This window comes from Euleptes europaea, chromosome 5 (assembly GCF_029931775.1).
Source record: "Euleptes europaea isolate rEulEur1 chromosome 5, rEulEur1.hap1, whole genome shotgun sequence".
In the NCBI taxonomy this organism is placed as follows: domain Eukaryota; kingdom Metazoa; phylum Chordata; class Lepidosauria; order Squamata; family Sphaerodactylidae; genus Euleptes; species Euleptes europaea.
The window spans coordinates 17,882,213-17,899,189 of NC_079316.1; the positions used below are offsets into that span (position 1 = coordinate 17,882,213).

Here is a 16,977-nt window from a genome sequence, read left to right on the forward strand (position 1 = left end):
CTGATGGATCATGCTATATGCAGATATGGCATGCCAGTAACACAATTAATGCCCTGCAGAAAATTAATAGTAAACAGCCAGCACAAATGGAATCAAAGAAAGGCCGAGCAATATGGGGTCATGCAGTGCTGCTAACTTTTGTTTCAAAATGTCCCTTTATCACTTCACAGGATGGACAGAGTTTCACATCATCTGGTTTGCTCATTTTTTCCCTGCCCTCTACAACAGCAAACTAAAGGCCGGTCTACACATTGTTATTTTCATGAAAGGTGGACTCCATATGGTGGTTCTCCATGTGGGGATAGAAGTTCTAGCACTGCTTGCCATGTGGTTGCAAATCCATGGCAATGAAGGATGTTCCTAGAAGTGTCTACTGTTGGCAAGAAATTCCCCACTAACTTTATAGATTTGCCCTGTTTTTTCAAAGGTCTGTACATTCTTCATACATTAAATCAATCAATATCAGACCAGAGATGCATAATTATACAATCTAAAACATAGATCTTACAATAAACCTAAAATATTTAAAAACCCGATATTAATAAAAAAAACCCAATGCATTAAAAGCTCTAATAACTAAAATCAGTAAACAGACGACAATAAATCCTGGCACGCATACAAAGATGACTTATAGTAGCATATAAATACATGCAGCATTGCATACAGGAAGACCTCCAGACTTATCAATTTCAGGTATCCATTTCAGTTTCTTAGCCAAAACTGGGAGATCAATGATAGCTGAGCACAGTCTCTGATCACAGAGGGAGGCCCCAAGGAAGGATCACAGAATCATAGAGTTGGAAGGACCCACACAGGCCATCTAGTCCAGCCCCTTGCTCAACGCAGGGTCAGCCTAAAACATCCCTGACAAGTGCTTGTCCAGCCGTTGCTTGAAGACTGCCGGCGAGGGGGAGCTCACCACCTCCCTAGGCCGCCGATTCCACTGCCCAAATTGAGCACAGTGGTGTTCTCTGACGTATCAGTGTCTATCAATGCAATCCTAAACAGAATGGCACTCATTCACAAAGTCGATGAGCTTAGATGGGTGAGACTCTGCTTAGGGCTGCATGGTTTTGTTTTTATCTTTATCCACGTTAAAGTACGAGGATGCAAACCTAACAAATGCTTATCAAGGTGTTATGCAGGTAGGAATCTCAATGAGACAGTGAGACCTATTAAGCAGAAAAAGCAACATTATCAAAACATTACATGAACTCCCTGCATGACAGTCAGGGAACGTAATCGACTATGACATATTCACCAGACCGTTTTGGCTAATGACAGCATATCAAGAGGTGCCAAGGAGTGTAAAAATCAACAGGGTGGTAAGCAGGTATTCTCTCACCAGGACAGGTAAGTGGATTTTATGCTGCCTTTCACTGCTGGAAATACTAACCTTTCCACCAGATTTATGTTAAGGCCAAACATTGTCCCTTTTCTGCAGCTTAAGTAATTGCTCTCTATTTTTGTCCCATAAGTACGTAGTTCAGCCACACAAACAGCCATAACCAGTCATCTACAACACTTGACTCATCCTCTAATCCTCCACTTAGCAACACGTTCCCCCCCCCATGTGCAGCAATACAATTGAGGTTCTGACCAAACCCTTAGCCACTGTTTCACCCCACCCCCCATCCCTGTAAAGAATGAGCTAAGAGTCCGTTTTCCCTCTTTGAGGCCCAATTGGAAGCAATTTACTGAGAAGTCCATCACACCAAATTTCACAGGAACCACTACAAAGTGATTGTACCCGACTTTCATTTAGCAAAACTGAAATTCAGGAGTATTTACAGATTAAAAAACAGAGGACACATGTAATTTTAACAGATCGGACAACACATTTTTCTTTATATATTAGAAGTATAATGGAAGAGTCTGGTTATTCTTAACAAGGCCAGGTACATAAGTTAAAGAAATTGGCTTCCACAAAGCTTACTTTAAAAAATGAAGTACGGTACATTTAGAAGGGAAATACAAAGGGCAGGACCCAAAAATGATGGACTGTTCAGGGGCGCCCCAACTGATCAGGCCTCTCCTGCCTTTCACTCCCCCCTCGACCCATCATTTCTCACCATCCCTGCTAGGGTTGCCAGCCTCCAGGTGGTAGTAGCTCAATATCTCCTGGGATTACAACTGATCTCCAGGCAGCAAGGATCAGTTCAACTGGAGAAAACGGCCACTTTGGAAGGTGGACTGTGTACAGGGCTGCCAGCCTCCAGATGGTGGCTGGAAGTCTCCCACTATTACAACTGATCTCCAGGCGACAGAGATCAGTTCCCCTGGAGAAAATGGCTGCTTTGGCCATTGGACTCTATGGCACTGAAATCCCTCCCCTCCCCTCCCCAAACCCTGCCCTCCTGACAGGCTCCATTCCCCAAAATCTCCAGGTATTTCCCAACCCAGAGCTAGCAACCCTTCCCCGCTCAGAAGACAACAGTCCTTCCCAATCCTTCTTCATTCTCCAGCCATCTTTGAATGGAGCATCCTAAGCCATGTCTACAAGCCCAGTGGGGTTTCTGCAACTCTTGAGAGAGTTCCAAAAGAACATAATGTGACGTGCTGGCTTTAAAGACTCCTGGGAATGAGATGGGAAGGAGCATTAGCTGATATGGCTCGGGGGGGGGGAATGAACATGACGAGGGCAAGTTGGCAGCCAAGCTTCTCCCCCCCCCCCACAAACACCCACACAAATGATGCCTCACCTTGTCTCGCTATATTGCCAGTCATGACACTGCTAATTCTGCACCTATGAAAGGTCAGGACTTGTGTTTCTCATGTGCAGCCATCCACCCTGCCCAACTGATTTGAAACTGAGAGTATTTTCAAAAGCAGCTACCAACGCCATAATCTGGCCTGCCACATATCACAACAGAAATTTTCAAAAAGTGCTGTCAATTCGCAGCTTTCAGTTAAGTGCAGCAGAGCTCACACACAGAGATCCCTGTCAATATAGCAACTGGCCTCAGAATTATTTACTGCATGGGAGCTTCTTCTCAGCTCATGAATGGCACCATGAAGATCTCTACATGTGGTGTAGTGGTTAAGAGTCATCGTTTGGAGCGGTGGACTCTGATCTGGATAACCAGGTTCGATTACCCACTCCTCCACATGAGCGACAGTCACTAATCTGGTGAACCGGGTTGGCTTCCCCTCTCCTCCACATGAAGCTAGCTGGGTGACCTTGGGCTAGTCACAGTTCTATTAAGAGCTCTCTCAGCCCAACTTATCTCACAGGGTGTCTGCTGTGGGGAGGGGAAGGGAAGGTGATTGTAGGCCAGTTTGATTTTGCCTTAAGTGGTAGAGAAAGTTGGCATATAAAAACCAACTCTTCTTCATCCTCATCATATCCTTTCATGCTATCCTCCCTACTAGTTAAGATCTTCATCTCAAGCCTTGATCTGTGTGCCCTCACATATGATGGTGAGGTGGTTGGCAATGAGAGGCAAGGCTTTTTGGGTGGTGGCACCCCATCTGTGGAATGCTCAGGCCCTGGCACTCACTTTATTGTCTTTTGGTGGAAAGCACCATGAAGTCACAGCCAACTTATGGTGACCCTGTAGGGTTTTCACAGTAAGAGATGAGCAGAGGTGGTTTGCCATTGCCTGCTTTCATATAGCAACCCTGAACTTTCTTGGTGGTCCCCCATCCAAGTGGTAACCAGGACCGACCCTGCTTAGCTGCCAAGAACTGATGAGATCAGGCTAATCTGGGCCATCAGGGTCAGGGCCTATTGCCTTTTATGCACCAGGTAGAAAAATTTTTATTTGCCCAAGGTTTTAGGTAAGTGTTTATCTTGCCGTTCTACCACCTACTTTTTACCTGCCCTGCATCTTACCTGCACCCATTTCATTAAACTAGTCGTGATGCTGATTTTGTTTATCTCACAGTGCAGTCCTAAGCAGAAGACTTCTTATCCCATCAAGATCAACTAACTTAGAAAGGCATAACTGTGTTTAGGATTGCGCAGCCAGCCTTTTCGTTTGGTCTTTTTGCTGGGTGGGTGCTGTGCTTTTTATTCTTTTCTTTTTGTGTAAGTGCTGGTTTTAGGTTCTTTTGTGATATCATGCTGTTTGAAATAACTCAAGCGTGGAAGGATGGCTACTCTATTATTTATGTTGTTTTAAATAAACAAAATTAAATTGACCAGCTGTTCCATGCTCCAGAAGAGCACGATGGATAAAGAGGCAGGGCCATCAGCTCATGAAAGGGTTCCAGATCTGCTCGATCTGCACTCAACCATTTGCTGCAGCAAACCACCAAACGGTTAGCAGATTCCTCCTGCACAGTTTACAGTCTTAACACAGGTCTGACTAATTAATTATTCTGGCTGAATGTTGTCTGGAATCCGAGCAGTGAAGAAGACGCAGGAGAGAAATGAAAGACTACGTTTTTGCAGCCATCCAAGGGGAGGAGATCTTTCGAGTTTATGAACTAGTTCCTGAATATATTTGTATAATAGAGCGATGATAATGATGAAACTGTCGGAACTGTCTGCATGATAATTTTGCTGATGACCTTTCTATTTGGCTACACCCTGACATTTATTTCCTTTTGTTGAGGTTTGATATACTTCTTACACACAGTAGCAGGGACTGTACAGGCGAGGTGGTATTTGTCTTCGACTGTCTCGTATCTTCACATTTCTTTTCAAATATTCAGGATATTCAAAGTTGTTAAAGATAGGATATTTTGGAGGACATTGATTCATAGGGTCACCATGAGTCGGAAGCAACTTGATGGCACTTAACACACCCACACAACAGTGTACCCTAAGCAGATTCACACCTTCTAATCTTTCTTATTTCAAAGGGTGTAACTCTACTTAAGACTACACTGTAGTAGTTGAGTCCCCCATGCTCTGAGCATCACACTAACCATAGTTGGTTGTAATTAAGCCACAGTTTCATGTATGTTTGCCAGCTCTGGTTTGAGAGATTCTTGGATATTTGGGGGTGGAATCTGGGAAGGACAGGATTTGGCAAGGGGAGGAACCTCAGCTATAGGGTTCACCCACCAAAGCAGCCATTTTCTCCAGGGGAACTGAAGTTTGTAGTCTAGAGATCAGTTGTCATTCCAGGAGATCTCTGGGCCCCACCTGGAGGTTGGCTAGCCTAGTTTCATGTGACAGCTCAACATAAGCCATAATATATTTAAGACACACATATTTGCAACTTTAGCAGAACTGCATCAACTTTTAACAGAATGAATACTGTTTATGGATTACTCTTATAAATAGTGTCCATCACTGTGTGAATGTACATATGTGCATATGAGTCTGCCTTGTACCAAGTCTATCCACAGGTCCATTTCTCCCAGCATCATCTACAAACCAGCAGCAACTTCCTAGGACGTCAGGAAGAGGTCTTTCCCAACACTCGCTACTTAACCCTTTAACAAGATTGAACTGGGAACCTTCCTCATGCATATGAGTCCCAGCTCATTCCCAAGAAAACAGGGCAGAGGAAGTCCTCTGCTTGAGACTTGGAGTAGCTCTCAATCAGCATGGGCAGTACCAGATGAGGTAGGCAATCATCTGATTCAGAGCTCCGGCCTCTCATTCCAAAACATTCCATGATTCTCACATGAAATCTCTACATGCATCCAAAAAGAGCATGAGGAGAAGAGAAGAGAAGAGAAGAGAAGAGAAGAGAAGAGAAGAGAAGAGAAGAGAAGAGAAGAGAAGAGAAGAGAAGAGAAGAGAAGAGAAGAGAAGAGGAGTTGGTTTTTATACCCTGCTCTCATATACCTTAAGGAGTCCCAAAGCGGCTTACAATCACAATGCCTTCCTCTCCCTACAACAGACACCTTGTGAGGCCGAGAGAGTTCTGAGTAGGGTTGCCAACCTCCAGGTACTAGCTGGAGATCACCTGCTATTACATTGATCTCCAGCCGATAGAGATCAGTTCACCTGGAGAAAATGGCCGTTTTGGCAATTGGATTCTTTGGCAATCGGACTCTACGGCATGGAAGTCCCTCCCCAAACTCCGCCTTCCTTAGGCTCTGCCCCCAAAACCTTCCACAGGTGGCGAAGAGGGACCTGGCCACCCTAGTTCTGAGAGAACTGTGACTGGCCCAAGGTCACCCAGCAGGCTTCAGGTGGAATCGAACCCGGTTCTCCAGATTGGAGTCTGCTGCTCTTAACCGCTACACCATGCTGAAATGAAAGGAATGCCTTATATGTGAAGGCCAAAGCATCTTTCCGAACAAACTTCAATTAATCCTGCCTTCAGCTTCAAAAGGGGCTGGGGTTGTGTCAAAAGGGCTTACAGAAGCAGCAACTAAAAAAAAAAAAAAAAAAAAAACCCTCTAATGAGGACAAGCTATTTTGGGAAAACTTAATGCATAATCTTTTTTGTCATGCTTTGTCTTAAAACTGAAGTTGAAAGAAGGGGCTGTAATGATCCTTTAATGCTCTGTTTTCCTGTCCTATATTTCACAAATAAGATAATGAAGCAAAAGGATACCCGTTAATTACAGTGTGGTTGCAACAAGAATCTCAGTCCCCTGCTCACCTGATGCAGTGAACGACAGGCTGGAGTCCCTACATTGCTGTCTTTCACCTGGCAATCCCATATCTGCAGTCACCACCAGTCATTTCACTGGGCAGGGGGCAGTTCTGTTCACGCGATTCAATTGAACTGACCACCCCATGAAAGTAAATTGGGGAATTCCTGCGGGCAATGCAATAGCATCAAAAGTCAATGTCTAGAAACAGGGCACTGACCTTTAATGCTACATTCTATTCCCCTTTTCAGCTTCCTAGATTTTATAGGTGGTCACATTATGAGAAGACAAGAGTCACTGGAAAAGGCGATCATGCTAGGAAAAGCTGAAGGCAGCAGGGAAAGAGGAAGACCCAACAAGAGATGGATTGACTCTATAAAGGAAGCCACGTCCCTTAATTTGCAAGATCTGAGCAAGAAGGATAGGATGTTTTGGAGGACTTCTTAGGGATACTTATGGTCGCCGTGAGTCAAAAGCGACTTGACAGCACTTAACACACACACACATATAGATTTTATAGGACTGAATATCATTCTTAATCTGATTGAGGACCAGGTTGTAGAAGAGTGTTGAGGCCCAGAATTGGAAGCCACCTGGATAGAAAATCCAAAGTGACAGCATCTCCCAAAAGATGGCTGTCTTGCCTTTACCTGATGACCTCCCAGGCAACAGGTTCTACCGTCAGACTGCCCTACCAAAAGGAAGCTTCTCCTAATGTCCAACTGAAAGCTACTTTCCTATAACCTGAAGCCCATCAGTTCTGATCCTGAACAAACAAGTCTTTGACATCTTCTGCATGGCAACCCTTCAAGTGTTTGAAGAGTGTTGTCAGGTCTACGGGAAGGAAAGTGGCATGGTATAGCCCAATCCTGGAAGCTAATCAGGGTCAGTGCTCAGAAGGGAGACCACCAAGCAAGACTGCAGAGGAAGGCAATGGCAAACCACCTCTGCTTCTCACTTGCCTTGAAAGTCCCTTGTTGGAGCCGCCAGAAGTCGCCTGTGACTTCACAGCATGTTGCACACACACATCAGGTCTACCCTCTATCTTCTCTTCCCCAGAGGTGTAGGGCAGGGGTAGATTATGGAATTAACCGGTGTCAAGGAGAATCCCTTCTGTTCCAAGTTGAACTGCTAATAACCTTCTGGGCTACATGCTCCCTCCTTTTCAACGTTCTCATTTCCCCATTGCTTCAGGACATTCCCTGCCCCCCCCCCCCCCAAAAAAAGATAGAGCCTGGTAGACTTTGTACATTTGAAAGAGACGGAACCCTGCATCTTTATTTATGACTATGTAAAATCAATGCCTGGTAATAGAAGGCGAAAGTCGCTCAGCTAATTACACATGCTTAATGAACAGCATAACAACCGCGACTGCTTGCACTGCACGTTAGTCAAGACATGTAAATTACTGCAGTTATCCTCACATGAAGGTAGGTACGGGAACACAAGGTGGTGTTATGCAGAGGAACACCCTAATTTCCCCTGATACACATTAATTTGGGGCTCTGTCTTCCAGGGTTGTGATGAGTTACTTCTTCAGAACAACAGATGTAGAAGGAAGGCCTTAACAATATAATTTTTTTGCAGAAATATACAATGCAATCCTAAGCGTGCAAACTGAAAAGTAAATCCTACTGAGTTAAGGGCAACTGCCTACTGGGCATGTTTAGGGTTGTACCCCGAATCCATTTTCTTGTTTGTGTGCAAAAGTCTGCCAAACATTGACTGAATGTAATTAACACTGGCTTCTGTTTCTAAAACCCATCTATAAAAGTTAGGCTGAGGCCTAGGAAGAGCCTCCACATGGTCAGAAACAAGGGTTGCCAAGTCTGGGTTGGAAAATTTCTGAAGATTTGCGGGGGGGGGTAGAGCCTGGGTTAGGGTTGCCAACTTCCAGGTGGTGGCTGCAGATCTCCAGCTATTACAGCTGATCTCTAGCCGATAGAGATCAGTTCACCTGGAGAAAATGGCTGCTTTGGCCATTGGACTCTATGGCATTGAAGCCCCTCCCCTCTCCAACCCCCTCTCTTTAGGCTCCACCCCCCAAAATCTTCATGTATTTCCCAATCCAGAGCTGGCAACTTTATATACAGTCCACCCTACAAAGCATCCATTTTCTCCAGGGGAACTGATCTCTGTTATCTGTCTTCCTGCTGTTTGCTCATTTACTTACTTCCAGCTCTGTACATATTTTTCTTGCAGCCCTAAAAAAAATGAGAAAGTGACCTGGCTGTAGCACCTATCCAAACTTATAGCTGCTACAGCCATATAGGCACTTCAGTTGGAGGCTTCTGACAACCTCCAGGTGGGGCCTGGATATCTCCCAGAATTACAACTTATCTCCAGATTACAGAGATCAGTTCCCCTGGAGAAAATGGATGCTTGGGAGGGTGGACTCTATGGCACCATACTCTGCTGAGGTTCCTCCCGTTCCCGAGCTCTGCCCTCCCCAGGCTCCACCCCATAATCTCCAAGTATTTCCCAATCTGGAATTGGAAACACTAGATTCAGAGGTGTCAAACATAAGGCACGCAGGTCGGACCCGCGCCACCCAAGGCAGCTTCCCCCACCCATTCTTAATCTGGGGTGGAGAGGCATGGCCCGGCCTGACCAAGTAACATTTATGTCATATCCAGCTGGACCAGCCCTTGTAACAATTGAGTTCAACACCCTGCCCCAGATAATGGAACTCTTGCAGCCCAAAACAAGGGGAAATGGATGAGATGTTTCCTCCTCTCTCTTGCATGAATGGAAGAAATGGTCGAATACAATTCATTAAGTCATAAGAAACCGCATATTCATCAATACTGTTGACTGGAGTTACACCTTCAGTGAGTAATACTAATTACATTAATTCCCATCAGGCGTGTCCAACTGACCAAGTGCCACAGAGGTTTGTAGCAGAGGGCTGATATCAACTCCCCTTCAGCTGCAATCTAGGGGAAATTAATCTACTTGCATTTCAGGATACAAATTCGTCCTTTGATTTTATGGGTGGATACCATTTTCTGTGACATAAATAGCTTTAATTATACCGAATTCCAGATTTGAACTTTTGCATCCCAAAGCAGAACTCACAAAGAACTCCCGGATGTATCCTGAACGTGAGTAGATTCAAGTCCCAAATCTGCACTGCAACTCTAGAACAAACCCATTGGAAATCTGAAAAAATCCCTGAATTTTTAAATAATGTACCTCTCCAAGTGAAAGTTCTCTGCACAGGTGGGGATTCCTTGTCTTAGAGAGCAATCCTAAACAGGTCTATTCAGACGTAAATCTCATTTTGTTCAATGCGGCTTACTCCCAGGAAAATGCACCTAAGACTGCAGTCTCACCTTATTTTCATATTTCATCCATATTTAAAGACCAGTAGTAATAATGAAGACCCTCATAAAGTGTTATCTGAACCTTCAGGTAGGGTTGCCAGCTTCCAGGTGGTGGCTGGAGATCTCCCGCTATTACAACTGATCTCCAGGTGACAGAGATCATTTCCTTGTGTTGGCAATTGAACTCAGTGGCATTGAAGTCCCCCCCCTCTTCAAACCCCGCCCTCCTTAGGGTCCACCCCCCAAAATCTCCAGGTATTTCCCAACCTGGAGCTGGCAATCCTACCTGCAGGTGGTAAATAAACACTATTTTTTAAAAAGAAAACAAACTAGTAACTCGATACAATTCTAGTATAAGGTGTTTTTCCCCCTCCCAATGGAAAATAAACTATAATTTAAACATTTAACCAGCTCAATCACATGAGTACTAGTTGATCATATGTATACAAGCCTTTATTGTACATAATTAGTGTGACTTTGTTCCGGTGCCGGGGGGGCGAGGGGGGATCATAGTATTTTGCATGGACTTTAAATGCTACCATGCATTTGAACTTGCTGAAAACCAGGCCCTCACTGGGTTCCCATATGAAAAAGCACAAACCACACTCCACACTGCTCAACAATCAAACCACAGACAAAAAAACTCTCTAATCGCCCTATACAAAACAGTAGAGAAGAGAGAGCAATTCAGTCTTTATGCTTCAACTGGGGGGGGGGGGGAGGCTATCCTGCCAATCACCTGCTTTTCAACTATCTCCTGTTAAAACTGGTTTCCAAGCTATTTCTTCCACCTGCACTCCAATCGCCAACAAACCAGCTTGATTTTCTTTTAAAGATGTGTTCTTCCTCTGTACGTTTTAAATTTGTTTTTCCAACCCAGGTTTCATTTGGAGTCCACTTTATACATACCTCCTTTTCTACAAATTTTCTTGCCGGGTTTTCTGGCACATTCCTTGGATATTCTTTTGACTGAAAAATGAATAGAAGACTAGAAAATAACATGGAGCTCCGTCACACACAGTAGGAGCATGCAATTCCACTAGCTAACTTCAAGATGGCCTCATTTTATTTATTTATTTATTTTTATTTTTTTGGTTAGGTGTGGAAGAGTCCCAACAGGGTTTTTTGGTTTTTGTTTTTTTGTTTTGCCTACCCATGCAATGGATCGAGATGTTGATGCATCTTTCCCAGAATTCAATGAGTGGGAATGAGAATTAGGTACCAACTTTGACCTAAAAAATACACGTGCTGAAGGACAAAATAAATGCATCTTGACAAGAGAAGGAAGGACATAGAAGCTAAGAACCAATGCATACATAGAAAAGCCACATGCATACATGTGAAAAAAGAAAAGAAAAGGGAGAGCTGGCATGCAGACAAGAAAGCCGTGCTGGCTACCAATACACGTGAGTAAAGAGTAAAGAACTTCAAATAGGAATGTAAAAGAAAAGAAAATTCTCTTTGCTTTTCCTGCAAATCACTCACCATCTTCAGTCGGGACATATATATTTAAATACAAGCAGTCTTCATTCTGATCTTGTACGTAAGTCGAAACTATATCCAAGTTATTAGTAAACCAGACAGGAAGCATGACTTCAGGTAACCTGCCCTCTATAATGTTCTGGGGACACACTGGAGCAAACTGTGTAGCATTTCTGATATCTGGCCAAGGAGACGGAGGTTCAGGAGGTTGAAATCGGCGCTCCCCAACGGGAGGGGCGGCATAAGGAACCCCAAAAAACTGGATGACCGGTCCCAAAATCTCATTGTTTAATTCCTTCTTCATCCCCCTGACTTTGCCAAAGCTGGTCGTCACCACCGGGTCGGTATCATCCAATTTTTGTGACGACACAGCAGCAGCGTGAAGCAAGAAACCAAGTATGCAAAAAGTGAACGTGGCATCCAAACCCATGTGCAACAGGCGGACTAGCATCGCTCTCCACACGCAGTTCAGCCACATGGATCTTGGGAAGGCCATGGTCCCACATCGGTTGTCTTCCGATGGCCAAAACAATTTTTATTTGTATCCGCTCAATGGGGAGGGGACGAGGGTGGACGAGAACTCTCTTCGAGGGGGCCAGGGGAATGAAATGGATCGAGCCTCCAAAACGTGAGCCCGTCAGAACGCTCGCAAACGGCTCTTCACACGAGAAGCATCTTCCATGAATTTCATCCTCCTCCTTGAGGCTGTGTCTTCACTCAGCCCTATTTATCAGATGACGTTCTATTGACAATTCTGTTTTCCATAGTAGCAACATGAAGAGAGCAGCCATTTATCGTAGATTCCCCCACTTATAAATCAGTTCCAGTTAGCTGCAGGTCTATATCCTGGAGAAAATGAAAAACAAATCATTAGTATGAAAGAGCTAATCTGGGCAGAATAATAATTCAGTGTTTTACAAATTACTGTACATGCATTAATAGTTTCGGAAGCCATGCAAGTAAAATACTATAATATGTAGTTTATCGTTCCACGAGATGACAGGCCAAAAATATGATTGCCAAGTTATTTATGGTGTCACCTGCCGGGTTTACACACACATCACAGAAATGGAACAGTGAAATCCACATGACTGAACCCACGGATTCAAAAACTGGATTAAATACGTATGAATGTTGTCTTTTTTTAATGTTGTCTTTTTTATTTGTCTCAAAAGGGCTTGCAATCAATTTTAAACTTGTTACCAGAGGCCAATTTAATAGGAACCACAAATCAATTATAATTTTATACAACTTTAAACTATGCAGTAAATACAAGATGAACTGCAGATTTCCAGAGAGGGAGGGAGGGAGACCCAGTGCCCTGTGGAGCTCTCGGAGGCTGTCAAGAAAAGAAGCACGGCTGAATTCTTTATCCATGTAGCTGCCCCGGGCCAATACAGTGGCATCCTAAGCGAACTGACACCCTTCTAACTCCACTGAAGTTAGGGTTGCCAAGTGCCAGGTGGTGGCGGGAAAACCCCCACCAATCCACCTGGCTGCCCGCTGACCAACTGTGGGTCGGCGGGCAACCCGTGCACATGGCGACACATCACTTCCAGTTTACATCCGGAAGAGACGAATCGTAAAGGGCCGCTTTCCACTCAAACTCCCAGTTTGAGTGGTAAAGGCCTGTTGCGATGCGGCACTTTGGGGTGTAGAACGCATCACAAGGGGCCATTTACTGGGAGTTTGAGTGGAAACCGGCCCTTTGCAATGCAGCTCTTCCGGGTGTAAAACGGAAGTAATGAAGCGTGCGTGACACACACCCCCTCCACCTCCACTCCAAAAACCTCCCGCCGAAGAAGAAGGGGGACCTGGTAAGCCTAACTGAAGTCCATTGATAGTCACTCTAACAGTGATTGCTCAACTTAATAGAGAATGAATCCAATGTATCTCAACACGCATTCTAATGTGCTCATGATTGCATTAATCCCTCTCCCTCTCTCTCACACACACAGAGCTGCAAGACAGGGATAACACCACACCATTACAGCACACAAAATGGACCTCTGAGAACAGTTCAAAGAGCATCTAATGGGAACCCAATAAGCATGGAGCCATAAAATATCAGACCTCGAGGGCCAGATTATCAGTATTAGGGATAAACCTAACTCCTGGTTAGCTTTTATTTTCCCCACCTTCTGGTAGGGTGTGCCTTTTAAACCACCATAGATGATTCCCACACTCAAGGGCCATTTATGCAGGGTCGATTCTGCTCCTCGCTCAATACTGTTTTTTTTTTTTAATCCGACCTTTAAAATGATTATTCACGGTCCCGATGCAAGAGGAGAAAGTCAAACACACACACACACACACACACTCTCTCGCCTGCTCCTTCGTTCCTAAGTTCACGTAGCGATTAGCAATGGTCATTTGCATAGCTAAGCCATGGCTGGGATTCTGCAGGCTTCCTTCAGCGAATGGTTCGATGTGGGGGCAGAGCAAATACAAAAGGTCGTGTTAAAGGGGCTCTTAAGAAGCGAAGAATTCAAAAAAAATATGCGGGGCACTTCAGCTTGGAACACGCTGCTAATTACCAAGCATAAATAGCCAAGGTATTTCATTTCTTTACAGAGACGCATCAGTGGGTATTAAACTACTGCCGTCCCTTTTTGCTTTAGTTCCCCCCTTGAGAAGAAAGCCACGGCTAGCTAGTATTCCTTTCCACCAAATAAATGGGAAGGGAGCATTCAGCCTTAGTAGGGCACCTCAATCTCTGCCCAGCAAGACAGAACTAGTTCCTTTCCTCTCCAGAATCATCCATCAAAGGAGAAGGCAAGATGGTTACTCTCCGAACAACTATCTAGCAAATGCTTAGTCATATTCAACGCACAACTGCCAGCTTGGAGAGATGCAAATCGTACGGGATACAATGAGATCATTGGCTTACCAATATGGAGCGGACAAGTTAGTATTACCTCCCACTCATCAGTGACATTTGAAGCAGCTGGACAATTGAACCCAGTGTGCGGATTCTTCATAATAAGCTGTACAGTCCATATGACTAAGTGTTTACAATGTGTCAGTTACTCTTATCTCTCTCCACGCTTTCATGCAAGATTTGTCAAGCCGTTGCTCTCCTCACCCTTCACATGGGAATGTCCACCGTTTCCTGCCAGCCTGGGAATTCTCCTTCCTTTCCCTCTTGATGCTTCCCCCCAAACTTATGGCCTCTCCATTCTACCTCATCTTAACCTGCCTCTGTAGGGTTTCCAAGTAGGATTCCAACCAGGGAGATCTCCTGCTATTACAACTGATCTCCAGGTGACAGATCAGTTCCCCTGGGGGAAATGGTTGCTTTGGCAATTGGACTCGATGGCATTGAAGTCTCTCCCCTCTCCAAACCCTGACCTCCCCAAAATCTCCAGGTATTTCCCAACCCAGAGCTGGCAACTCTATTTCCAAGCCTCCAGCATTCCATCGGGCAATGCATATAACAGCAGGCCTGATTCTTAATGGTTGGGCAAATCTCCCTTCGCCAGATGTCCTTTGACTCACAAAAGTTTATACCCCTCTAATCTTGTTGATCTGTAAGGTGTTACCGAACTCAAATCTAGCTGTTCCATTACAGACCAACATGGCTACCCCCTGAAATTCTCTTAGTGGTTGGGGTCACCCAAACCAGGTAGTTTGAGCATCTCCCATGTCCTTTATACTTCCTCCTGGATCTGTGAATGGCTGCCATTCATTACTATGGGGAAAACCAAAGTGCTGCATTGGGAAATAGCTTTGCATCAAGGGCAAAAATTGCCCTCCATTGCAGTACAGAATGGAACACCATGTAGTGTGTGAGTGTGGAGAGGCCCCTTCTGCCCCTTCAAAAAGTAGCTGCAGAATTATGGGGAAAGGGGGAGAATGCATTTATGCAGCTTCTCCCTTTCTCTTGAAGAAAAACAGGGGCCAGATTCAGGAATAAAGGAAGTAATAGTGCGGCTCACCATCTCAGGACTTGGAAGGAGCAACTGCTTTAGAACAGACAGAAAACAGGGTCAGGACTTGGGGGAAAAACTCTATCCACGGAAATTTCTTTTAATTTCCTCCCTCCACAGTCCAAGTGGACAAGTCGCCTGTGCAAGGGTACAACATGGAGTATTTCCTTTTGTCCATCCTGGATGGCCCACTCTTCAGCTTCAGTGGATGACCCTGGGTTCTAGTACTATGGGAGAGGGAGAAAACTAGCCCACTCTCTCCATACCATGCAAAATGTTATCATATCTCCCCTTACTAGCCTTTTTTCTAGGCTAAGCAGCCCTAAGTGTTTTAAACGATCCTCATGGGGCAGCTGCTCTAGCCCTCTGATCATTTTGGTTCCTCTTTTCTGCACCATTTCAAGCTCTACAATATCCTTTTTCAAGTGCGGGGACTAGAACTGTACACAATATCCCAAGGGTGGTCTCACCATAGATTTGCATAAGGGCAGCATGACAGCAGCAGATTTATTCTCTATTCCTGTTCTAATCATGGCCAGCATAGAATTTGCCTTTTTCAGGGCAACTGAACACCGGGTTGATATTTTCATCAAGCTATCCACCCCCCCCCCAAGTTCCTTTCTGTTGCTGCCAGCTCAGATCCCATCAGTGTACATGTGAAGTTGGAATTATCTGCCCCAATATGAACCACTTTACATGCAAATGTATGTGCATGTTAACTCAAGAGATGTCCTTGAGGTAAACAAGGCCTCCCTCCACATGCTGTCTGTCCATCATAATGACTGACATTTTGCTAGCTAATCATCATTACTGAGATTATAATCGAGAACACAGGCAGTCAATTTCTGCACATTCAAGGTCTGCTCTATTAAAAGGCAGCGATAAAATGAATGTGTGTGGCGCTTGTCTGTTTCCTACAACACTAAGACATTTTTTTTCCTTTATTTTGCAGGTGACAGCAGGCATGAACGAGGTGGGGAACAATGCAGGAAAGCCATTAGAATAGGATTGCCAGGTCCCTCTTCACCACCGGCAGGAGGTTTTTGAGGCAGAGCCTGCGGAGGGCGGGGTTTGGGGAGGGGAGGGACTTCAATGCCATGGAGTCCAATGGCCAAAGCAGCCATTTTTCTCCAGGTGAACTGATCTCTATTGGCTGGAGGTCAGTTGTAATAGCAGGAGATCTCCAGCTAGTACCAGGAGGTTGGCAACCCTACATTAAGCTAAACAAAGTCGCTCTGAGGGGCTGCCCTTTGGTAGCCATCCTGTGATCTAAAATTCTGGATGGGAATTCCAAACTCAATTTTTGACCCTACACTAGAATGAAGTAAACCTAATGTGATTCTTTGGGAAACATTATTCATAGAGGTGCCAGTTCTAGGTTGGGAAATTCCTGGAGACTTGGGGGGGATGGAGCCTGGAGAGGCGGGGTTTGGGGGAGGGCAGGGACCTCAACAAGGTATAATGCCATAGAGTCCACCCTCCAAAGTTGCCATTTTCTCCAGGGGAACTGATCTCTGTAGTCTGGAGATCAGTTGTAATTCTGGGAGGTCTTCAGGCTCCACCTGGGGCCTGGCGATCCTATCTTGGCACACAAAGCATAGCATCCTTTATTAATTGTTTTTCCCCCCAACATGTTATTAAATTTTAACATAAGAAACACTGCATACATCCCATTCATATACAAATTGGGCTTCTTCCAGGGTTGCTGTTTAACAGTTCTTAAAATTACAATGTAT

General features: G+C 44.8%; 1 protein-coding gene across 5 annotated transcripts in view; it reads right to left on the minus strand.

Annotated features, from left to right (window-relative positions):
• Positions 1 to 11,842, minus strand: part of NLGN1 (neuroligin 1) — a 553,403-nt gene extending 541,561 nt beyond the window's left edge. For 4 of the 5 annotated variants that reach the window (XM_056849370.1, XM_056849369.1, XM_056849368.1 and 1 more), the window contains exon 1: positions 11,316 to 11,842. In XM_056849370.1, the coding sequence (XP_056705348.1) occupies positions 11,316 to 11,808 (493 nt within the window). In that variant the 5' untranslated portion in view covers positions 11,809 to 11,842. Of the gene's footprint in view, positions 1 to 10,739; positions 10,800 to 11,315 lie in introns of all 5 variants that reach the window. The other variant, XM_056849371.1, reaches the window with a different exon arrangement.
• Positions 11,843 to 16,977: the final 5,135 nt, after the last annotated feature.